The sequence below is a fragment of the Panthera pardus genome, unplaced genomic scaffold, assembly GCF_024362965.1.
Source record: "Panthera pardus isolate Hobbes unplaced genomic scaffold, ASM2436296v1 HiC_scaffold_13, whole genome shotgun sequence".
In the NCBI taxonomy this organism is placed as follows: domain Eukaryota; kingdom Metazoa; phylum Chordata; class Mammalia; order Carnivora; family Felidae; genus Panthera; species Panthera pardus.
The window spans coordinates 50,589,935-50,614,487 of NW_026526688.1; the positions used below are offsets into that span (position 1 = coordinate 50,589,935).

At 48.5% G+C, this 24,553-nt stretch overlaps 2 protein-coding genes across 10 annotated transcripts in view; one reads left to right on the plus strand and one right to left on the minus strand.

Annotated features, from left to right (window-relative positions):
* Positions 1 to 15,771, plus strand: part of HMBOX1 (homeobox containing 1) — a 192,942-nt gene extending 177,171 nt beyond the window's left edge. For 6 of the 9 annotated variants that reach the window (XM_019440899.2, XM_019440900.2, XM_019440901.2 and 3 more), the window contains one exon: positions 1,655 to 15,771. In XM_019440899.2, the coding sequence (XP_019296444.1) occupies positions 1,655 to 1,792 (138 nt within the window). In that variant the 3' untranslated portion in view covers positions 1,793 to 15,771. The remainder of the gene's footprint in view (positions 1 to 1,654) is intronic. The other 3 variants (XM_019440906.2, XM_053901092.1, XM_053901093.1) reach the window with 1 other exon arrangement.
* Positions 15,772 to 22,231: 6,460 nt separating this feature from the next.
* KIF13B (kinesin family member 13B) overlaps positions 22,232 to 24,553 on the minus strand; it is a 198,305-nt gene continuing 195,983 nt past the window's right edge. The window contains exon 40 of the mRNA XM_019440893.2: positions 22,232 to 22,702. Coding sequence (XP_019296438.2) covers positions 22,413 to 22,702 — 290 coding nt within the window. The 3' untranslated portion in view covers positions 22,232 to 22,412. The remainder of the gene's footprint in view (positions 22,703 to 24,553) is intronic.

Sequence of the window (24,553 nt, forward strand, 5' to 3'; positions counted from 1 at the left end):
GCAAGTTACACCATCCACCACACACACACTCAATGTTTGAGAATACTAAGGGCTACTGGGTAGCTATACTCCATGCCTAAACCTGTACCAATGCAGCACACAGTGGAAGGTCCCGCCCACCACGGCCCCATTGCAGTGAGAACCCTCATGCCCGGATGAGTGGTTCTTTCAGAGTCTCTGGCACATTGACACACACATCCTCTCATAAATGCATGTCTTCTCACCTCACCCTGACTTAGTTTTCATTGCTTGGGGGAAAAATATATATTTAATTGTAGCCACTGGATGGAATAATTCAGTAACTAAGAATGTGGGAATTTTCCCCCCACATACCTGTTGACAGATTTCATTAAAATTTTCATAGGTTTTAAAATTCGTTTCTGTTTAGAATATGAAAAAAATGTATGATGTCTTCTGGACCACAGCAGGAGAATGTTTGCTGTTTCCTGTAGTATATATATATATATCTCTTCCTCGCCCCTCAGTCAGTTCTGAAATAATAGCCCACTTACGTTCTTCCTTCTGCCATCCATTTTGCAGCCTCTGTTTACCAGCTTGAGCGCAGACACTGCAGGAATGCACGAACTTTACACGAGCCCCTTTTAAACTCTACAGACCACTTTGTGGAAATGAGAATGAAACAGTGAGGCCCATAATTCCCAGGGGTTACCTTTTTTCTTTGTACACTCCCAAATCATAGCTCCACATTTTACTGAAGAAAATATCTGTCTTTCTAATCAGAAACATTCCTGTTATTTTTCAGTCTACTAATGTAGATGGATCACTCCCCGTTTTTTTTTTTCCAGATGCCCTAAGGGCAGCACATCCCATGATTCCCTCCCTCCCCACCCCACCCCCCCAACCCACCAGGATCTTACCCTTTCCCAAGCTTTTTGATGCGAGAGTTCCCCTGAAGGCATGACAGGTGAGAAACTTATCCCTTATTTGTAACACCATCTTCTGGTGCCTGACAAACATCCTGCGGTGCCAGTTTCCTTCACAGCTTTCACACTGAGTTGTGCACGGAGGGAGAGCTTCCCGCTCCCCCTAAATATGACACCTGCCGCTTCCCTGGTGTCTTCCTGCAGGAGAGCACCACACGTTTTCACCCATAGCCATTGCTGGCAGTTATACTTTTGTCCTGTTGTAATCGAGAGTTTTTTGGGTCTTTTGTTCTTTTGTGAAAATGCATTTTTATCCATAAGATGTTGGTGTCTGTAGTTTAGTCTAGTTTTCTCAGCTCAGTAGAAAGATACCATGAGCTCTGATAAACTGTACGAGTACTAGTCCAGAATTCAATAGCTCACTAGTATGGCCTTCAGTGACTAGTGCTATGTTTGTTGCAAACCTAGAATGATCAGGTTTGATTATCATCACCAGCAATCTTTCTGATAGAAGGAAAAAATTCTCAGCAAGAAAAAAACATTTTGGTGCTTTTTATTTGTTGAATCCTGGAAATGTCAACTGGAAGTCTGGACCTATTTCCATTCAGTGTCTACTTAAATACATTTCACCTCTACTCTGTCACGAGCCCCTCACCCACTGTGTCCTCCCACGAATGTTCTGCCTCCCTTGCCCTCAGCATGCCTTTCTGTGAGTTGGAGAATTTTACCAATCCACTAATAACATTTGTTTCTTATTTCTGCATGTCTAGGATGACAGCACTAGCCATAGTGACCACCAAGACCCCATCTCATTAGCTGTGGAAATGGCAGCAGTCAACCACACTATCTTGGCCTTGGCCCGACAAGGAGCCAACGAAATCAAGACAGAGGCCCTGGATGACGACTGATCAGGGAGGGTTGAACATGAGAAGTTAACTTAGTTTAGACGTAGCACCTTAGCAGACTTTCCTCGGTCCTTAACATGTGTTCTTACAGTATAACTTGCAGTTTCTTGTATGTCAGTTAGCCCTTAGGGTCTTGTTCTGTGAAGATGGCATGGTGCCCTCAGCCTTTGCATATACTCTCTCAGTATTAATTCCCAGTAAATAATAACCAACCAACCAACCAACCAAACTTCCCTCTCCCAGCCCCCGAGGCTAGAAAATCTTGCTGCTCTGTCTTAGCATTCCAAGAAAGTGCTTCCAGGTATTTAGATAGCCCTCAGTTCTCAAATAATAGGCTACGTGTAAAACCTTGGGTACCTTTAGATTCCTGTAACACTAGTCTGTACCCTTTTCCTTCCCCAAGACTGATAGGATGCAAGCTGAGGTAGTGTGGCCCAGGATTGACAGACACCATTTGGGGAGTATCTGCAGAGTAAAAGGAACACTAGAATTCCCACTCAGCGTGGGAATAATTGATTTCCAGCTGCAATAAGCCGTGCCTCATAATAGTCACACTGTGGCTAGATTATACTTCTTTGGGTGCTGTGGAAAAATGTGGAATGTCCATGGAAAAACTTGATCTCAGATTTTGGTTGATGTTAACATGCCTGACACAGACATCCTTTCCTCTCACAAGCTGTGTGACTTAGTAGATAAAATACTGCCTTCTGCCTTTGGGACCATGATTCAAACACACAAAAAAACAAAAGTCATTTAAAAAAACAAAACAAAACAAAACAAACCCAGCTTGAGAGCATTGGAAAAAAAACAAAACAAAACAAAACAAAAAACATGAGCTGAATGTCTAATGGATGTTAAGTCCAGTTCTCAGAACCACTGTACGTTACGCGGCACAGGTATGTGCCTGCCTGCAAAAGTGCTGGAGGTCATCATGGACGCTGCTTTGCCTCCTGTTTGTGTCCCCTTTCCCTGCTACCAAAAAAAAGTCTTTCAAGGATGGAGCTAAGGTCACAAATGAGTGAATGAACTTCCAGTCTTTGTATCCATTAACTGAAGCCCCCTCAATATGAGAGGTTGATAGAGGACTTTATGGTGGGATTATGCTGACTGACTATCACAATTGCAAATACTTTCCTAAAAAGGAGCAGAAAAAAGCAGGGGACAATTGCCACTTGCGTGGTGTGTCTTCAAGATACAACGTGATGTGACTGCTTTGGTGTTCTCTTTACTCTGTCCTTGTAGAGGTGTGAAAAGCTATATTGCTACAGGCAATTTATTTAATAATTGGAAGCCATATTGATAATGGATGTGGTAATATTTGTAAAGTTTAATCTACTTTAAGCGGCAGTAACTAATGGAATTTTTTTCCTTGATCACATATGTAGCACTTTTGTTACTTTTTAAAGATATTTATATTTGATAAATCTTTTTTTCATTTTGAGAACTCAAAATACCAAACAGTGAACTTGCGTTATAAAGTCACCCTGTGATCACCTTGTCATCTAGTAGCAAAATGATGAACTATTCATGCATCAAAGAAAATTACATCTGCTGGCCTTGTATGAAAATGATCTCTTGGCATCCCGATTAAATGACACACTGTCACTGTGGGGAAGAGGAAACAGCCTTCAATGTAGCGGCGTAGGGTGCGTCTGAGGGAGGCATGACTGCTGTGTATTTTCTGCCTCGTTCCATCTCCTTTCTGCGCACAGTGGAGCCTTGCTTAAAGGGGGATTTGGGGCTGGCTGTTAACTGTCTTTTCGTCCATTATCTAAGAACAATTTCTAAGATGGAAGGAAGGCGCCATTTCCTTACCTCTTCACCTCCATGCCCCCACCAGATGTATTCAACCTAAAACCATTGAGAAGAGAGTGAGACTGACCTTCTTTGTTTTTCCCTTTCTCATTAGTAGATATTAAATACCCACCAGTTTTTAGCTGGTCTGACTCCATTTAAGGCGTATGCTGACAAGGTCTTCTCCCTGTCTGTTCATCCTGCCTACGCCAGTGTGCGGAAGCCTTTAGAGGGCATGAAAATGCCACCTTATATGGGTCTGTGACTTTAAAGAGCTAAGGGCAGGGACTGGGCCTGCTCTTGTCTGTGGATTTCAGGCAGAAAATGTATATACTTCTTCCAGCTTCCAAGAATTGGAGTAAAATGGGGTAGTCTTTTCTGTTTTACTGTATTACTTGAACCAACAGATTCAAGAGTAGCATTTGTTATTCTCAGGAATGATCCCCCTGCTCATTTTCTTTCTTGGTGTGTTTGAGTTTTTATTTCAATTAGGAGATTATGTTATCTTTCTTTCCTTTTATATTACTTAGAAAAAAAAATGTAATGTATTGTATCTTCCCGTTCTGGTGAAATTTTGTCTGCTTATTCTCAGTTGAATCAGAAAGAAAAGAGAGGAAAATATACTGTCTGACAAGCCACATCCATGATTTATTGTAAGGAGATTATTATAATTGATAGCTTCTTTATGATGGGATTGCTAGTATCATTTGTTCTTGCTGGTCTTTTTAAAGAAACAGACTCAAACTGTTAAGACAGCTGCAGTTTCTAAAGAAATACAGTGATTGCCAGAGAAGAGCTAAAAGGTTTCATTGTTTTAAGGCCTTAAGGAAGGAGAAAAGCTTCAGAGAAAAAAGGGGAGTCAGTATCCATGAAAGCAGTAGCAGGCCCTATCTGGCAACCTGGAAAAAGTAAGAGCACATGTCTACCAATGCAGGATAGCCACATACTGGGTTCAGGAAGAAGGAATCTTTCATCCAGAATTCTTCTTTTAATTGAAGAAGACTGCTGGCCTGCTCTTAAGACCCGCTGCCTTACATATAACTTTTGCTTTTTCACCGAGAGCAAAAATACAGTTCTTTGGGGCCTAGATTTAAATCTGCCATTGTTTTTTTGTTTTTGTTTTTGTTTTGTTTTTGTCCCTGGGTTCAATTCTGCTGTCTTGTCCAGTCTACCTTAGTTCTCATAATGGCACACAGAGTTGTCACTGTCTTAATTTGTAGTATCTTTGGATGGTGAATTTTTTTCTTAAAAAACCCTAAATTCCTGTCTTACTGAAGGGAAAAGAGCCAGACTCAAAAAAAAAAAAGAAAAAGAAAAAGAAAAAAAAATCCCATTATGTACTTTTGGGTTGATCTACCCCTCTTTTCTTACTCCATCCTGTACATCCCTCAGGCCCCAGAGGACTGTTTCAGGACTGCTCTTCCCTAGTGAAGAAGACTAAATAAAAGGGTGGGGTGGAAACCTTGTCAGCAGTTCTTATAGGAACTTGTCTGTTATTTTTTGAAAGACACTTTCATTGAATTACTATAGTCACATGGGTAAACTTCCTACTCTTCTTACAACACAGCCTTACAAAGGGACCTTTTAAAGATGGACCATCTGAATGAGATTTCTGATTTGCTGTTGATAACCCTAATGTGGGGTGAAGGCCAGGGAGGGCAATACAGTACACTCTTAGCTGAGACCTTCTGGTGTCAGTCAGTACCAAATAGACACTTTGGTTTATTTCAGCAAAGCTTGTAATTGTTGAGTACCCCTTAGGGCATTTCTTCACAGTCTCAGTCCTTTAAGTGGTTGAAAAGTGCGGTTACCTTCCACCTACCTATGGGATCTATACAGTTCCCACACACTGTCTTTGGGTGGGCGCCCCCCCCCCCCCCCCCACATTCTCCTGTTCCTTCCCAGGAAGAAAGTTCCTGGAACAGGAAGACCCCTTTTAGGTACCTTTCACTGTAGCTCAGTAGAGGTGACCACCTAAAAAGATACGGGTGAGGAAGCAGCTGCTCAACAGTGAAGTATGCAAATCCAGTACTGTGGTTCCTGGTAGATTTTCGATGGCACGCAGTCCAGTAACCGACAGTACCGCTGTTGGGGCCAGATACCCACATATATTTTTACCTCAAAGGGGACAACTCATGAAGAGCTCGCTCAAACACTCATTTCAGTTCTTTACAAACTTCCCTCCTGGACTCTAGCCATCAAGCACCAAGTGTAAATAGACTTATTTCATCAGGAATCTCCAGTCACATTCTCTTCCTCTGTGAACAGCTCCCCTTCCATTTGCCTCTGGGCTCCAATACTAAGGGCCTCATCTTGAGCAGACATCTTTGCTGGGATTTTTATCTTCCACAGAAGGCAGAGCATGTGGGTGTGGTCCATCTCTTCACACAAACACTCCTTTCTGTCTTGCAGGCCATCTTTGTGACCAGCTACGTATTCCACTGACCAGCTACATTATCTCTGCCCATAACAGTGGAAATAATCCCTTTTTCACACACAGTCCTCCTACCCATCCTAAAAATGTGAACTTCAAGTCCTTACTCTCTTGGTCCTAAGAAGGGTTTGGGTAGAAGCAGTCTTCCCATGTAACTTGTAGCTCTGCCTTTTAAAATTGCTTTTTGTCTTTTTTTGTTCAGAGAACAACCAGAGTATTTTTCCCCAATAAGTCTCAACAGATTCTTAGGCAATAATTTTTCTTGTTATTGATGATCTTGTGCTCAGTAGCACTCTACACTGAATAGTCCTGACCCTTCACGTTGTGCGTTGGTTTTCTGTGTTAATCTCTGTCCGTGATTTAAATCTTAGGTCAGAGTGGTGATAGATTTTGTCATTTTGTTGTTGTGATTATTAGTAATGTTTTACTACTGTATTCACTGGGGCTGCATTGAGACCAGCCAAATCCATTTATAGCTTTACTGAGCCGGTTTTGTTTGTCAAGATTTCCCAAGTGAAAGTTGGGCGCACTGACCAGCTGCTGGCTGACAGCGTCTTTCTGGAGCATAGGGATGGGGTGGGGGATGCACTGGGGAAGGGGTGGGAATTACACATTTAAAACATTCCTTTTTGTGTGCTCTCTAAATAGCAAGGATGTTTACTCAGGATTCGGGTATCAGTTGTCAGCCATGTTGAATTTGGCTAACTGAGCTGCCTGCCCGAAAACCTTCTTCCTGTTTCTTAATTTCCAGACTAATTTACATTACTTCAGTAATACCTAAGTTTTCCAGTTTGAAGGTATTGTACCATAATGAGAACACAAGGTTTTCCCAGGGAGGCAACTATGAATGGCCACGTTATCTTGTAAGGATTTCCCTAGTGGTAGCGTATTGTCACAGTAGAGGCCCTTTCTTTTTCAGTACCGCGCTCTCCTTCATCACATGCTCTTCTCTTCAAAAGATGACTATCACCTAAGAGGAAAGCTTTCTTTACCCCTCTAAGGAGAACTACCATACTGAGATGGTGGGAAAGACTTTTTCAATACATCGACCCCACAAGTTCCTTTTCCAGTCACAAAAACTCCTCTTATAAACAGGTTATGTTCAGAAAGGCTGTTCTTCAGTCTCTTTACTTACAAGCTAAAAGTGATAAGCGACTGCTTTTGTCATCTTAAAGGACCAACGGTTGACTCACTTATCTCTGAAGTGCAACTCTGTTCCTATCTATGGACATTCGAAAGCTGGAAGTCTTGGTGGAGATGAAAAGTAGCAGCAAAGAGAAAGCTAACGATGTGAGAAATCCAGTTTCCTATAACATTAGTTTTCTTTAGTAATTAAAAGGGGAGTACGTAGGGTGGAGAAGGGAGGGGAAATCTGCTTGCACCAAAAGATCTTGCACCCCGTGCTTATCGTCACCCAGGGACCTTGAGGGTGTAGTAGATGCTGTGGGTAACCATTGTGCAGAACCCTGGACTTCTGTTTTATCATGCTTCATAGGATGCTTGGGGCCAAGCATTGCGCAGAACTAAATCTAACTGATTCAAGTCAAGTCTAACTTCTGGCCGTCAGCCACCCATGTTTCACGCCCGTTATCTTGTTAGCCCGTGCAGCGCCCTGACAGCAAACAGGGATGCATCTGCAGGAGGCTCTGCCTTTCAGTCCTGACACCTTTTTTGCTTGACAAGTTTGGGAATTGATTTGCCCATCTGGATAGCATGACCGTGCCTTCCATGGGTGTCTGAGCCCCAAAGTGCAGTGGTGTGGGGGCAGCTGTCGAGTGTGCCCTGTCACTATGACTGCCACACGCTGACCTGAGCAGGGCGTGTGTGCCTGGCTCAGACATCTTGGGATGCCGCTCCCTTAACTCCATTTTCATTTTCTCTTTTAATAAAAGTGGCTCTATACAGCCATAATTAACTCTCAAATTCACATTGGTGTGCTGTGATCAAATGAAGGTTTGCCTGAATCCTTTCAAATTGTAACCATGGTAATTGAGGGGGGTGGCACAGAATGAATATATAAAAATATAACGACAATTGTTCTGAATGACTGAGTGTCCTCCTGACATGTAATTAGCTGTTTTAGCAAGATGTAGATTGGCATGGTCATAATTAAAAGGATTTCTGTCCTTTATGCGATGGGAAATGGCAGATCTCCCATTCCCTGTTCCCTTTTAGCACTGATGCTCCCAAGAACATTTGGAACAGCAGCTCAGTAAACTAAAATAATGACATGGTGTTCGTGTCCTCTCCCTTTAGTGAAAGAGAAGGATTTGGAGTTATTTCAACTTCAAAATGGAAGCCTTCGCTGTTGCTCCCCACTTGACTTCTATATCATTTGAAACCTCTGTCTCACATCGAGTTTTGACTAGCTCCACCTTTGGCAGAAACTTTAGTCAGAACCCCAAACTGAGTCAGTCCCTGACAAGCCCTTCATGACTGCCCCACTTGCTGGCCAGCTAAGCACATCATGTGGCCTCACTTGAGGACATTTACTGTCTAACAAGCTTCCTGGGATTTTGATTTTCTCCTTGGTTACTTGATATTTCCATTGTCACCATTAGAAAGTATCAAATGGGAATGTACACGTGAGTTAAATAGCGTTTTCCTCACTGAATCATAGGATCTTTGACAGACATGATACAAACAGATGTAAACACATGAGCTTTTAACAACTATGTGGCATAAATGGAGTCCTGATACTTACAGTGTCCTGTAGTTAATGTATATGCATGAGTGTCACCCAGATTTCCCCACATTGCTCTTACAGGGCAAAACCAGGTTCCTTATGTCAGCAGCCTTTTGTTATCCTAGTTTTCCCCATTGCTCTGCTGAGTCAGTGGGATTGTCTCCCCAGCCCACCCAGGTGCATGTTTTCTCTCCCTTTCACTTTGCTTGCTTTCTCTTCATCACTTTGTCCCCCTGAGCATCGTGTGGCCTTGACACCTTACACCGCCTGCCCAGGATGTCTGCTGTTCTCCCGCCGAGGCCTCCCACTGGAGGGGAGCTGCTGTGTCGCCAGCTAGCTTTTCTCTAGAATATGCTTTGGTTTTTTCCATCACTTGCAGAAGTCTTCATTCAGTTCTATGATCAAGTGAGCCTCTGCACGAATACCAGCACCCAGCATAGTGCCAAGCAGCCTCTCACAAGCTGCTTCGTTTCCGTGGGGCTCCTAGCTGTGCCCGTGAGCCTGGGCCACGAGCGCCTTCTTCCTTCAAGCCTGGACACTCCGGGATTGCTTAGTAACCACTGAGAAAATGCCACTCTTGCTTTTGTTCGTATTTTGCTGCTTACCCTCATACAAACCTTTTCCCCCGTCTCCACATATCAGAAGGGATCCTAACCAAGTGCTAGTTATACTTCATTTTGATGAAAATGCTGAGGCAGGCTGCTTCTCTATAACTGTTCTCTCCCCGTCCACAAACAGAATTTGGGAAAAGGTTCTGCCTTGAGGTCTTTTATTCTTGTTCTCCTCAAAAATACCTCCAAAATGTGTAGTCATTGGGCCAGATCAGGAAAAATGCCATTAAAAGTTCTTACACGGTGCTTCTCTTCCTATAGGATCTAAAAGTGACTTTCAGCCCCACCCCCATGCGCCTACTTTCAAGATACATGTGCTAGTGTGGAGACTTCCCTGTGGGGTCCTATCAGTCTTCTGACAGTTGGAATGATTGTGGATTTATGGCCCCAAAGAGCAGAGTACCCCATCCGTTATTTTCCCAGCTGCTGAAAGATCACCATCTCCATTACAGTTGAGAAGCTGTTTTAAGATTAGAAATTCTGAGAACTCACTGGAGTATGATTCCGATTGCTGAGACAGGCATTCAAACAGCCAGCACAACGTTCTGATTATCTGCTTATATTCAAACAAAATAGAATTATCACTGCAGTTAAAACCTAACACAATCTGCTCTTTTAGGGATCAAAGTATTCGATGTGCCGCTTAAGGAATGGTGCTACTAAAAAAGAACTGGAGTTGGCAAGACATTTCCCTCCCCAGTTGTTTCCACAGGCCATTTTGGTGATTCCAAAAACCCTACACCTTATAATGCCATTACCACCAGCAGCCCCCACTAAAAAGAAAAAAGCAAAAAAGAAAGCCAACTCACCCAAATCCCTGAAAGCATGGGTAGTACTTACCCATGAAATAGTATTTTTTTTGGAAGAAAACACCAGAAGTTACTCTTACAAGAGACCAGAGTAAAGAAAGATGTCATTCTAAATCATAATGCAACAAGAGACAAACATTCAGACCTCCTGAGCATTCAGAGCTCATGATCATAGCAGCTGACATTTATTGAGCATGTACTATGCGCCAGGCACTGTGCTGAGTGTTCTTACTGTCTTGTTTATTCTTGAAGATTCGCAGACCCTACACTGAGCAGCATCACCTTAATGGAGTCGAGGAAAATCTCCAGTTGCTTCTTTCACGTTAGTAGATGTTATTTGGAGAACAGGTTGCAGGGTCTGCCTGGCATTGCTCTGAGTGAAATCAATGCACTTAACCTATTTTGTTCTCTCACAAGACAATGCTGGATAATCCCCACTAGCACACTGTCACATCGCTATCCTCTGTCTGTGCACTTCATTCCCCCTGACACTGAACTAGTGTTACTTTGATGATCTAGACATTAGAGCATCCCTTCCCCTTGGCCTTTCTCCGTGGTTAGTGATAGTGACAGAAACGCAGTGAACTCAGTGAGGCTCAGCAACAGTGATGTGAAACCTGTTTCAAACATCCTGTCTCTAGAAGGCAAATGTGAGGTCCTGCCTTTTGCGGGCAGGAGGAGAAACAGAATGGCTGTCTCATCATCTGCGTTTTGAGGAGAAGTAGAATTTACTAGCACTCCTTGGGTGTAGTTGCAGTTAGTTGAGGCAGAGAGTGCACTTCCTGTTTTCCCTCTGTTTAGCTCTTCAAGCATTTTCTTAGTGCCTGTTACTGTTAGGCATCCTGCTTCTGCACAGAAGTGTTTAGCTAAGCCGTTCTAGCTCGTTCTGCTGTCCCATCATAGACACGAGAGACAGTGGGGCTGAGCCATTACTTTTGGAGATTCGGGGATTCTGGTATTAGTGTCTGCCCCACATGGAGACAGGTCCAGATTTGGGATCGGCATAGAACTGTCTAATGAACCACAGTCCAGCAAAGGGGCCAGCTGCCTAGGGATTCAGGTGGCAGCTCAGTGACCATTGTCAGGGGCCCGGGCTCCAAGCTGACCGGAGGACTGAACTAAAATTCCATGTTTCTCTCCCCCTCGCTTCTCCAGCTCTTTTCCTCTTGAAAGTAAGTTCCCAGGGGTTGTCACTCTCTTCTCATCCACTCCATCACGTCCTAGGCATCCTTGGAGCCCAAGAGAGTGGAAACCACCCCAGGAGGAAGGCCCCAGTTGGAGTGGCCCTGTGAGCAGATCTATCAGGTTGACTATTTGAGTTTGGTGGCTCTGTAATAGGTACCTTGTTTCATTCGCTGGCTAATGGGATTTTTGATTATCCCCCCCACCCCACACCAAAAAAAAACCCAGCCTAATGTGAAGGGAACAAGGTATGTGTGCCTTCTGTTTAGCTGTTGGTCCAGATTTGGCATCTCTGGTGGCAGTTGGGTGCCACTGAAATTTTGGAATGGAGACATTAACTCCATGCTTGGAAAGAGCACGTGACTCTTACCAACCAGTATGGGTGGCAGAGATGAGTCACAAGATTTGTGTTGCCTTTATAACTTTTCCAGCTTCCCATCACTTCCAGGTCAAGTTGAAGTCTCCGTCTTGTTTTCTGGCTTCCTTTAAGCCCAGAAACCGCTCCCCTTTTGTTGCTTTACTGGAACTAAGAGCCCAGCGTAAACTTATGAGGTTCATTTTTCCACTTCATCATTCACTGAAGCTATTAAACTGGAAACAAAATGACATTAGTGCTATATTAATGTAAACAGCAGCCACTCTAGTGATATTACATTGAACTCTTTTGTTTTTATGCCAGATTCATGGGCGGGGGCAGGCAGCGCATACATTAGTAGAGTGGATTGAACAGAGGTGAGGGCTCAGCTGTGGGCTCCTTTCAAGAGCATTATTGTTAGTGATTTGCCTTGAAAACCACATTTCAATATGTTAAAGTCAGTGAGCCCCTTAATCCTGCATCTCTGAAAATGGGCACCACAAAACCAAAGTTCTTTGGGGTCAGGGGGAGTTCTCCCTTCAAGCGTCGGCATCTCTGGCAAGGCTTTTCTTCGTTGCTCACGGTTTCGCCGGAACACTTCTCTCGAAAGGGCCTCTTCTAGTAGTTTTTCTCACACGGGAAATAGCAAGCAAGCCTGTGCAGTCCTGTAGCCGTGAGTCTGGAGCAGACCGTCTACACACCCACTCTGCCCCGATCCGTTTGCTCTGGTCTGCAGAAACAGGGAAGAGCAGAGCTGCTGCTGGGCCCAGCCCCGGTGTTTCCATCTTCACCCAGGCTGCAAGGTGGGACATTGCCCCTGCCAGATGAGACCAAGAACATCATAGTTGCCTCCCCTGGAAGAGCCCACAGCCTTCTCTGATTCCCCATGGGCTCCCCTCCCTCCCTTCCACGGCCATAGTCACCAGTAGGTATGCAGTACCTTCCAAGGATACATTTCTAGTTCTGTTTTTTAAGTGCCTAAGCAAGTTACAGACCTCTGGAACCTGCCGGAGAGTCGGCCTGTGCCCTGCCCCCTCCTCTTCCCCTCCCTACACTTAGCCCTCAGGGGCGGGTGCAGATAGCTGCCCCTCTGCAGGGCCCCCAGCATTCTGCTGGCAGAACTACAAGGGCAAGCTCGTGGGCAGGGCGGCATTGGCACTGGCCCGTCAGGCTGGCTCCGTCACTCTGTCCTGCGCTGCTTTTTAAGGGTGTCTCTGTCAATGGGGTTATGGTCTTGGTTCATAGAGAATGTTAAGGAGCCTGCTTAGCAAAATCTACAGCTGTCGAGTGGGGAGATCGGGGAGAGCAAGACCGCCTCAGCGCAGAATTCGGTCTGTCTTTGTCCGCAGCTGGAAAGTGCATCCAGACCCAAGAGGGCAAAGAGTCAGATAATCATGGTTTAAAACACAATGATTCATTTGCCATCATTAATCACTGGAACCCTGGCTGCCTCTTCTTGTCCTCTCCCTAGATTTGAGGGATCAGGGTGTCTGCTCACAAGGGCTCAGAAAGGCCATCGTCGCTGGGGGTGAAGCAAGATCACAAGTGTGTCTTTGAAAATGAGTGTGAGATTATCTGTTTGCTTCTTTTTTAAAGTAATTTAAGTCTGACCTAAATTTGGGGCCTTTATTATGTGGTGGGTGTACGACGGATTATTTTGTGACTGCACTCTGTTCACATCACGGCACTAAGCAGCGCTCAGATGATTTGTTGGTGCATTAGAACATTTTGCAAAACGGACAAATCCATACCAGGCACTTTATTTTCATTAATAATCCAGCGTTTTTGTTCAGACAATGTCATAACCCAAATGGTGGGCATTCACATTTAACAGGTATGGGCAAATTTGCCAGAGGAATTCTTTGGATTGGGAGAGAGAAGGGAGGCAGGTTGATGAAAGTGGTCAGACGGGAGAATCTTGAATCCGTGGTGGAAATGGAAGGGAGGCTTCTCTGGAGCGCGTCACCCCAACCCGGATCCGGGCAGTGCGCTGTTGCTCTGTTCTCCAGTTGCTCGTGTTTACGGGTTCTACGAGTGCTTGTCCATTGTCCCAGTGAGCGTGCGCGGGAGCACTGCAGAGCAGGGGACAGCAGTGCAGCGAGCGGCACCACAGCCCCCCTTTCTTCTCAGTTACCTGGACCCGAACACCCCGGCGCACAGAGTGCGGGGGACTGTTTTCTGTTGCGGAACCGTGTGCAGCTGTGTCTCCCTGTTCGCTGTGGGGGTGGGAACTAGCTGGCGCAGGTTGGAAAGTGGAAAGTGAGGTTGACAGTCGTAATCCGATCAGATACCATGGACCAGATGCCTTGGGACTGCCTGAAAGTCTTTAGCGTCCACCAAATACTCGAGTATCTGCGACGGGCTGTGTGGGGTCCCTGCCAGATGGCTTTGGGGCAGAGTGCCCTTCCCTGCCTTGGCCGTCGTGTGTCTTAGTCTTTGTGTTTCCCTCTGGCGTCTCCTGGTCTCTGTCCCCCATCCTGTGCACCATGTGTCCCTGAGGGGAGTCGCACCTGTGTCTGAGTCTGCTGTAAGGTGTTCAGTCTACCTCAAGGGGTCATCATGGTCAACTCTGTCCCATAGCAATCCTTCTGACATCGCCACACACACTGGAATGTATATCTGCCCCTGGCCCTGGCCCTGCCTTCCCTGTCAGTAACCTCCTGACCCCATCTTTCCTATAATCACCACAAACTCCTAGTGCAAATTGGATGCTGCTTTAAATGTGAAAACAATTGTTCAAAAGCTATAAAACCTGAATGAAAGCTAAAGCTGAATTTATAAGCCTTGTTGCATATGAGCCAAAAGTGCAAAAAGCTCTATATAATGAACTAACCTGCCACTCGTATAAATATAAATATATATAAATATATTAAAATCAGACTGTTCTACAAAATTGTGTATTTGTATTTTTGTGTACGTACAATTTTCTGCTAAGCAGAAGGAGGATGTAGTATAGGATGCTGTGAGAAGAGATTTGGTTTAATCCTATTTCTTTGTTACTTATTTTTGTTAACATCAGATGCCTGTCTTTGTCTTCTCTGTGTATGACACTGTTTGGAAAGCTGCAGTATCTCTCTTCCTTAGGTCCAGAGTCCGTTAGAGAATGAAATCTGGGGTTTAGAGAGTTGTCCAGGTCACCAAACACGGACAAGCAGAGACACAGCTTGGCCGTCTACTGCCCAGGAGCTGTTCGTGGTTCTGAGGCAGCAGCGAGGCAAGGCACAGCCTCTGGGAAGCAGAATCCCACTTCTAGAAGGCAAGTTCCAAAACACAAGATTGTAACAGGTCTCTCTCAACAGAAGACTCTCCACCGGGTCCATCAGGAGGGGATGCAGGGCCTCTCTGAATGGAGGAACGGGACCTCTTATTTCTGGGCCAGAAGTTTGCCCAGAAGGTAGCAGGGGGCTCTGCCTGGCCGTAGTGCCCAGCTCACTAGCCGTCCCTGGGCTCTGTGTCCCTCTTCTGAGTAGTCGCTGCCTTTTCTCAGATCAGGTTACCAAAATGCCTCCCCTCTGCTGAGCTGCTGGCGCTTCATCACCCAGACCTCCAGCCCCAGTTCCCTGGAGCATCTCAGAACCCACTTTCCCGGTGCTAACACACAAGAGGGGGGTAAAGTGGCTGCCAGTAATGGCCAGAAACCAACTATCTGGGAGGCCAGGCTGGAAGACAAGCTCCGCGCACCCAGGGCAGTCGGCCCATCCGCTGGGAAGGCACCCGGCAGCCCTGGGCCCGGGCCCCGCCCCCCACCCACCTCTCAGCCCCACACAGTCCCTCGTGGCCTGAACCTTCTCTAGGGAGAGCGATACTGCACCTTCACCTGTGGGACTCATATTTATAACAATGTGTAATGACTGTAGCAAAAAGCCCTTGTTTCTAGATGTAAATGGTCAAAGAAACAAGTGCTCTATTGTATTGATTAAAATAGTTTAAATGAGTCCTGTATCATTGTATCTCCTATTCTGGATTAGTGCCTTTTGGACAGTAGACTGTTCTGTAATTAAAATGTAGTATACTGCTTTTTTGTACAGTTTTGTTTTAATAAAACTTTTTTTTAATTTGTGTTTATTTTAGTATTGTACCTATTAGAGAATAAAATGTATAACTGAACAAAGCCTGGCCGGGATTTCTTTGGGGGGGAATAACGATCGTTTGGGAAGCTTCCCAACACTAACGGGTGGCAGCCTTCCGTTTTGGACATCAGTCCCTTCGTGCTTTAAAAAGCAGTTGGCATGCCCAGAGGCCAAGGACACCTGGAAAGGGTTGAGGTGACAGACACTACGCGGTGGGGCAGGAATGCCTTCTGCTCTGGAAAGCCCCTGAACCTGCCCACCTCCTCCATGGGGCTCTCCTACCCCAGGAGAGGCCACACCTTCCCCTCGCTCCCTTGCCCTGGCTGGGGGGGCACTCTCACATCAACCCCAGCCTCCTCCCTCCCTTCCCTGTCTTCCCACATCTCAGCACCCCTGGGGTCCTAGCAGCTTGTCCACGCTGACAAGCTCCACACACTTTCCCTCTCGGGCTCCAGGCCACGTCCCAAGCACCTGATTTTCTCAAAGAGCCGTCTTTCCGTTTGCAGTGAAAAATGAAAAGAAACGAAGCTGAAGCTTCATTGTTTTTCTTTAAAGACACCTATGGTTGGGGAAGATTCTTACCCGGGACTCAAGGACAGAGTGCCCAAGCCCCCTTGTCCCCCCACTCATCCCACAGGCTAGGATTGACTTGTTTTACCCCTCCTCAGAGAAAACCTAAGAAATAAATGGTTTCCTCTTAGGAAGGGCTATGCAAAATTTTAAGTTGCCTCAAACCCTAAGTCCCCAGGTGGAGGTAAGCAGGGGATGGGGGAGGGGATGCTGAGGACATTGTCTCCTCACGCTCCTCCTCTGGGCCAAAGCCTGCAAAGGAATACTGCAAACGCACCAGCCTAGAAGGAACGTCCTCAACCCCTAAAATCCTCCAGGGCCCCTCCCGCGAGCACCGTGCGCTCCGACCGTGGGGACTGGTCGGGATTGCCCATCCGCGCTGTTTGCTACACAAGGCCTGGTGCGGAAGAAGCACACAAATGTTCACCGAGTGACTCAGCGAGAGGACTAAACGTGACACAACCACTAGAGCTCGTTTTGGGGTCTGAGCAACCGTAACAACCCCACAGCCTCATGCTGTGGGAGTTCTCATGAGCTGCAGGAAAGTAGCAGCTTGGAAAATTGAGATTCATCCTAGGAGCTAGATCAATTCTACATTCAGACTTGCCTCAGAACAGGGCAGCTCCTGGCTGCCAAATTTCTGTCATAATTTGGCAGTACTTATCTCAGAGAACCCAGAGAACTTAGGAATATAAACCAGCCCTGCAAAGATGTGCCCTGACTGGTTGGTGGCCACCTCCAGTCGGCCTTCCACCTGCAAGGACATGATCCATCAGAGGAGAGCCAAGTGATTTACTGATGCAGGGCCGCCGGGGAGCCCATTTGCCCGTGAAAACAGCACACCCAGCAGCCTTGCCCCTGCCTGGTGCTGGGCTCCCTGCAGGCAATCTCAGGAGACCTGGTCACCTCCCCAGGGAAGAGGGGCTGGGCCCAGCACCCCTAGTGCCCTTGCGAACCATGCTGGGCCCCGGCCGGGAGGACGTCCTGAGGATGCTGGCCTCATGGGTGCGAGCAGGAACCAACAAATAACACTGGGTTCCAAGCCTGCAGGGTGTGACCCAGCCCTGCCAGTGTCCACAAGCATCATCTCCTCCCCCAAACGCCTGTTGCAGAACCTTCAAGGGTCAAGCTGCTTGTGCAGCAGCGCAAGGAAGTCCTCAGCTCGCAGGTGTGGGGCTGATCACGTAGATCAAGGTGGACAGTGGAGCCGTTGCCTGAGAACTGGGACATCCTGCTCCAGAGAAGGGGACTGTCCCCCCACCACCACCAACCTCCTCCAGACCAGCTGTCTCCCAGTTAGCCCAGAAGCTCCAGTTACCCTAGTTCTAAGGCCATCAGAAAGTTTCTATTGGCTCTTGGCTCCTGTAAGAGGGTCTCGACCAAGGGGAGTAAGACTTGGCCACGGAACCTGTGGGGCCTGCCCGGTTCTTTAGTCCAAACCACAAGGGGTGCAGGGTTCTGGAGACGTGCACTCAGGGACCTGCGGCTTCCCTGAACCTCCCCGTCCTAGTCTCAGTCTTGAAGAGTCTTGGACCCGGGCCACCCCTTGCCCCATGGGACAGCCTGGAATGAGCTCAAACACCCCTGCCTCAGGGGTGGGGGGAGGGGAAAGCAACGAGACCAGCCTCGGACGTAGGCATGAAATCATCTGGTTTTATTTAGAGGCTGCTGGTCATACGACGGAAAGGCATATATGGTACAAAAGTACAGACCTTTAGTTCATTATATAATACAAATCATTAAGTCTTTACAATTCATTACAGAGTCTTTGGATTTTTTAAACTCCCACTTGATGTGCAGCAAATCAATATAGTCGCCCAATCAAAATCATTTCTTTATACGTGAACCTGTCGTATTTACAGAACTCCACACATGGAGAAGACCCTCCAACACCCCCCACAAAATTAGTGTCAGCAGCCTGGCTGAAGGCACAATGGACTTCTCTGAGAGAAAGACACGTGTGGGGACGGTTGAGCCAGTGTTTTAGGCTGCAAGACAGGCTGCACCCACCATCCCCAGGGTAAAAAGGCACGACAGACAGGTGGCTGCCTTCTCAGGCACTCCCTGTCCCAGACGCAGGCCTACAAGGCCAACCTCAAGCAAGTGGAGCTAATCTCAGCCAGGAAAATAACTACCCTTGAACTTCTTGTGGGTTTCACATACAGGGAACGTTAAGTCAAGATGAGAAAATGTAAGGAAGTAATGAGGGATTTAAACACCGTTTAAGCCTTTCAAACTCTTCAAGGGTCCCATTCACAACTCAATGGAAGCTCAAATCTCTCACTAAACGCACAAGGCCCTTCGTGGCTGACCCCAGCCACATGCACTGGCCGTGCTCTCTCACTCTCCTGTGCCCTCTGGTCAGGCTGGGATTTTGGACAGCTGCCCCCTGCCGCCAACCCCCCACACCCCCACCGCCACTGCAGTGCCCTGGGGGTGACGGCCAGTGGAGATTGTACATGTGCAGAAAGGGAGGCAGAAGCCCAGGAGGATCCCGGCCTGGACTCTGACACATCCTGGTGCTGCCTGGGGCCGTTGCGGGTGGCCCCAGCATCCAGGTGGCCCATCCCCTCCTGCTGTCACACCCAATCCCAGAGCCTGGGACCTGCTGGAACCACATCTCAAATCTTAGTGCCGACACTTCATTTAAAACCAGGCCTATTAGTAAGGTGAGAACAGAAGGTGGGTGCGATGGAGCCCCTCCCTCCACCTCCCACGGCCATGCCCCCGGCAAGACCGCACCTTTGGCCGAATAAACGCTGGGCCATAGGGACTGCCTGGGCTATGGCTTTAGTGAGCACGTCTTCCGCACGCCACTGCTTTTCTAGTAACAGGTTAACATGAGTTTGCACCGAGGAGCGAGAGTGAAGGCCGCAGACCAGAGCAGGGAGGCCTCCCTCAGACTCGCACTGCTTATCCCCTGGAGGAGGAGAGCTGCCCCGAGCTGCCCAGGAAGACAGCAGACTGCAACGGAGTGACGCCTGCACCCTGCTTAACCCAGCGACACCGGGACCTTGAAGGGACGCGCCGGTTGTGAAGCAAGAAGATAGGGAGGGTCGGGACTGCAAACCCTGTCCCTAGGACAAGCCACACAGGCCTCGTGGCTCTCAAGGTGCCTGTGGGGCCAGAGCTGAGTCAGGACAGCCAGACCAGCCTCTCCCGGTCCGGGGGCAGGCCCACTGTTGACTCTCCAGCCACAGTGGCAGCTCGCCAACGACACCAACGGGACAGACGTCTCCTCTCTCACACCCTGCAGGGCGGGGCCCAAAAAACGTGCTCCAAAGCAGGCGAGAGCTGCATACCAGACAGCAGCCACAGTAATGCCTTCCTCCCAAGACCAATGACGGCCCTCCCACCCCGTTGGCAGCCAGGCTGTTCCGGCAGGCCCTCTGCTCAGCTGCTCACACTGTCAGCTGCTTCTGCACAAGACCCAGGGGAAGCCACGGCTGGGGCAACGCTGCTCCCCTGGGAGGCAGACCTGCAAGGAACGGGGATGGGTGGTGGGGAATCTCAGGCAGAGGAAACTGGGAATGTTGGAAAAGCAGGCCCAGGGGACGGAGGGAGGCCATGCTGGCTGCAGAGGGGACCTTGGGAGAAAGAGAAGGTGGTCCCGAAACCTCCTTACACCCCAGGCTGGTCTCTTCCACGGCTCCTGCAAGCTCCAGCAAGCTCCAGCTGATATGACCCCGCTCAGGTCCATAATTCCACTGCAGTCCACTCCATGTCAACCAAACCAAGTGACAGAGACAGAGCATGACACCCATCTCCTGACTGGCCTTCCCGAGACAGTTCTATGGAAGGCTGCTGAAAGCACGCGCAGGGCTGGGCTCCGGCAAGTGCTTTGCCAGGTAAATAAGGATCATAAACGGCCAAATGACCTTCCATTTGTTTTCCCCAGTGAGCCGGGCATGCGACGTCTGCCCACAGGCAGGTCGTCGGAGGCTGTGAGAGCATCGCTGCTCCCCTCAGAGGAAGGGGTGGTGCCAGTTCGCACATCAACGGACTACACTGATGCTGGTGTCCGCAGAGAAAAGACCTACCTGAACACAGATTTGTGGAGGACTTTTGTGCTGAGAAGGTTAGGCAGAAACTGAACATTTGCTGAGATAAAGCTACACGAGGGGTGTGCCCTTCAGCTCCGGGCCCGTCCTCCTGTGGCAGCTCGAGTCACGGGGGCCCAGCCCAGTGAGGAGTGAGGACTGAGGCACACAGGGTGGGCGGGAGCGGCAGCTCTCACCTGGTACACAGCTGGCTGTTAGGAAGCTGGGCCCCAAAGCGGTTGGCTGGCGGGCGGCGCCACGTGTAATTAATGGAAGCTAATTAATCCCGGGCTCCTCCCCAAGGGGGATTCGGGCCCGCGGCAGCTGCAAACCCTCAGGTACCCATGGGCCCCACACAGCCCCACTCTGGGGCAGGGAACCTAACATGACTTCTCCGTAGGGGCTTCAAATCCCTACGGAACAGAGATTTTTCAAAAAGGGCTTCCTGGGCATCGTTTCTAAGAGTCTAAATGTGAGAACTAAAAACAGGCCTCCCAGTGCCGTGCACAAATCCTGACCCGGGGTTTGTCCCCGGGCTGTCCCCAGGGTGTCCTCTAGGGTCCTGCTCCCTTGTGAGGACATACATGGAAGGTAGCTGAATGCTGGGCACTAGGTCCCTGGGCTACTCCCGTGGAAAGTTCCAGAAGCACTAGCTCTCCCATGGAGGTTCCATCCCACCTGGCACTCCCCACCGGAGCCACATGCCACCCCCTGGTCCCAGAGGCACCAGCCCTCTTCTCACTTCTGCAGACTCCGTTCCAACTCCCAACCAGCCTGGCGGGGAAGGGTTCCAGGAAGTGTCCTGCGAGAGCTGGGCAATGCTCGTGGAGGGTCTCCTGCTGTCCAGGTCTGGACTGGTAGGGACAGTGGGGAGCTCTCCTTGCACAGGCCCACCTGCTAGGCCACAGCCCCCCAGCCTTAGGGAGTCATCAGGGTATAGAACTGCCAAGAAGTTAAACTGGTCTCAGGCCCTTCCAAGAAACCAAAATTGCACCAAATAGGGTCGTGACACCTCTGCTGACTTTGACATTGCAGATGCACCATAACATAATCCTCCAAGTTTTTGCTCTCTTGGAGTAAGGCCACTTGTGCATCTGTGTCAATGATAACCTAAGGAGGGGCATCACCCTCTGTCCCCCTGGGAACCCCTGCCGGAGGCAGGAGGCTGGCAGCTGCTGAGCAGCCTCAGAGGCTGGTGATGTGCAAGGCAGGCCCGGGGCACTCATGCCTGGGCAGATGATTGTGGCTCGCGAAAGATTTCGGATTTTGAAAAAATAAATATAAATAAATATATTCCAAGCACTCTGTTAAGGGAACAAATGGCAAAGAGAAAACGCTTTCCAGGTATAATGACACTAACATGCCCACAAAGAAACCGCTAAGAAACCCTGTGGAAAGGAGGAGGGAAAGGTGGGAGGGTCAGGCCCAGTGCCCGTTGCTGTGGCGCCCAGGACCTTGTGCCAAAAGTCCCACCAGAGGCACTTGTGGGAGTCTGTTACTTGGTGTTGGGTCTCTGGGGGGCCAGAGGATGCAGTGAGCCTGGGGAGCAAGCCAGAACCACAGCGGGTCGGCTGGGGCGCTGGCCCTGGAGGCAGAGGGAGGATGCCCTGCCTCTGTGGGAAACAAAGGCACTGGTTACGAGGTTGGTTACGAGGTTAGTGGGGTCATCAGAACAGAAAAGAGGAACAACAGCCCCAGGTGGGGAAATCTCCAGGCAGGGGCCTGGCTCCCACCAGGGAGTTGGCAGGGGCCTGGCTCCCACCATCAAGGACTGCTCTGGGCTCCTAGAACCTTCAACCCCACCGCCTTGTGGAGATGCCTCTTCTCTGAGCAGAGGAAGAAATGAAGCTTCCAGAGTCCCGGGAGGAGCAGGGAAAGGTCACGAGCCCTGTGTTGTGCAAAAAGAGTTCACTGCCCTGCTCCCCAGGGAAGGGAGTCTGAGGTGTCACTGCCCACCCCAGGGCCGTCACGTCACCGGCAAGGCTCGGGAGCCACGCCCTCCGGCAGCACTGGCCAGGGAAGCAGGCCAGCAGCCCAGGAGGACTGTGAGGGAGGAGGGCCGGGGCGCCGGCTTAGCTGGCCCAGGACTTTCGGTTCTCCGGGTTCTTATGGCTCTTGTTGGCCCTCAGCGCTGTGGCGCCCTCTGCCTTGGCCAGAGCCACCGTCAGGGAGGCCAGGTTGGTGGCGGAGCCGGAGAGGGTGCTGCTCCTTCGGGGCTCAGGGGCGCCCTGCAGCCTGGGCCCCGCGCTGCGCCGCTGCCCTGTGCCCGTTGCTCTGCGCACCCGGCTTGGCCTCACCAGCAGCCCGTGGCCGGGGTTGCACTTGAAGTACTGCTTCCCTCCGATGGAGCCGTCATTCTTACCTGAGGGGAAAAGAGAAGAAGACACAGAGGTGGCTTCCCAGGGCCTCTAGCTCCCTGTCAAACAGATGAGGCCGAGGGCACAGGCTCCCAGGCAGCATGTGCTGGCTGCTGGTGACAGGCACCCCCAGGCAGCCCAGGTGAGGTCGATGCGCCCGTCCTGCCATTTCCCATGGCCAGGTGCAGGCAAGTCAGCAAAGCAGAAGTGGCACCAACCCCACCCTCCTCCAGGGAAGAGACCATTTTCAACCTGGATGGAGGTGGTTGGTGGAATGATTATTTTTCCTGAATCCATTAGATGGAAACTGGCAAATTACCAAATTGTAGCTAGTCAGATGTCATGCTTAATGTGTCAAAATGGAGGAAAGAAGTTTCCTTTGTAAAAACAGAAAATGCATTAAGGTGAAGAATGAACCCAGTGCTCAAGTGGGTAGAGAGAAGAGGATACCTGAGCAAAGGGACCACCCTGACCCCTAAATGTCAGTATCTCATGGTGACAGGTTGGTGGGGAACATGATCTTTGAAGCAAAAACAATCATGAATTGTCTTCACTCACTGCACATCCTAACCTACCCTTCTCTCTTCCCCCGACTCCAAACAGGCCCACCCTCACCACCTCCTCTCTGTCAGCAAGGACCCCTCAGGAGCACCTCTCAGCGCATCTAACAGACCATGTCCCTCACTGTGTGGCCACCGCTAATCCCTCGGCTCCCAGGGCACACCCCCCACCCCTGCCCACCAGCTCCCCACTTCCAGTCTCCCCACTGTCCTCTGTCCACTCACCCCATTTCGTTTTCTTCACAGCACTTACTACTATCAAGTGTTAATTATTTCTTCGTTTGTTTACTTGTTTATTTTCTCCCTCCCAAAATGAAAGTCCAGTGAGACCAGGGACTTTGTTTTGCTCCCCAAGGTATCCTTGGAAACCAAGACAGTGATTGCCACATGGTGGGCGCATAATTGTTGAATGAATTCATCTATTTGCTAATTCCCCTTCAATTCTTGAGTCCAACTGCAGATATAAACTTCTCTCCCAATTTCCCTGCACATAATAGCAGACACTTCTTTAAAAAATGTCTGGCCTGTGCTGCATTACTCTTCTAGAACCACTTCCAACTTACAGCATTTTTCACAGCAGCCAAAAAGTGGAAACCAACTGATGAATGGATGAACAAAAGGTGGAACTTCCACAGGCTGGAATACTATTTGCCCAGAAAAAGGGATGGAGTGCTGACACAAGTTGTAACCAGATAAACCTTGGAAAATTATGCAGAATGAAAGAAGCCAGTCACAAAAGCCCAGCATATTGTAGGATCCCCTTTATGTGAAAGTCCAGATTAGGACATTGCATATAAATTTAGAGAGATGAAAAACTGATTATTGGTTGGTTAGCTAGGACTTAGGGAGGGACAGGGCCTTCAAAACAGACATGTGGCTTCTTTTTAGGTTGATGAACCTGTTCTAAGATTAGACTATGGTAGTGATTGCACAACTCTGTAAATCTACTCAGAACCATTAAATTAATTGTACAATTTTAACAGGTAGACTTTACAATATGTGAATTGGTATCAGAGTAAAGCTGTTTTAATAAAAGGAAACATCTAAAGGACAAAGTATTTCCTTAAGTTATGGCCCTGGTTTTTCAGAAAATGGTGATCTATTTGCTTTTAAGGTGTGCCATTCTGTAATGAGACATAAGAGATCACCTCTTCTGTTCTCAAGCCAAGGCATCCAGCATGCACTCAGGCATCAGTGTTTGCAACCTGAGCAGAAACAGCAGACACAGCTACTGTTACACTGTTACAGTTCAAAAGCAGATGCCTCTGTGACTTAAAAAAAAAAAAAAAAAAAAAA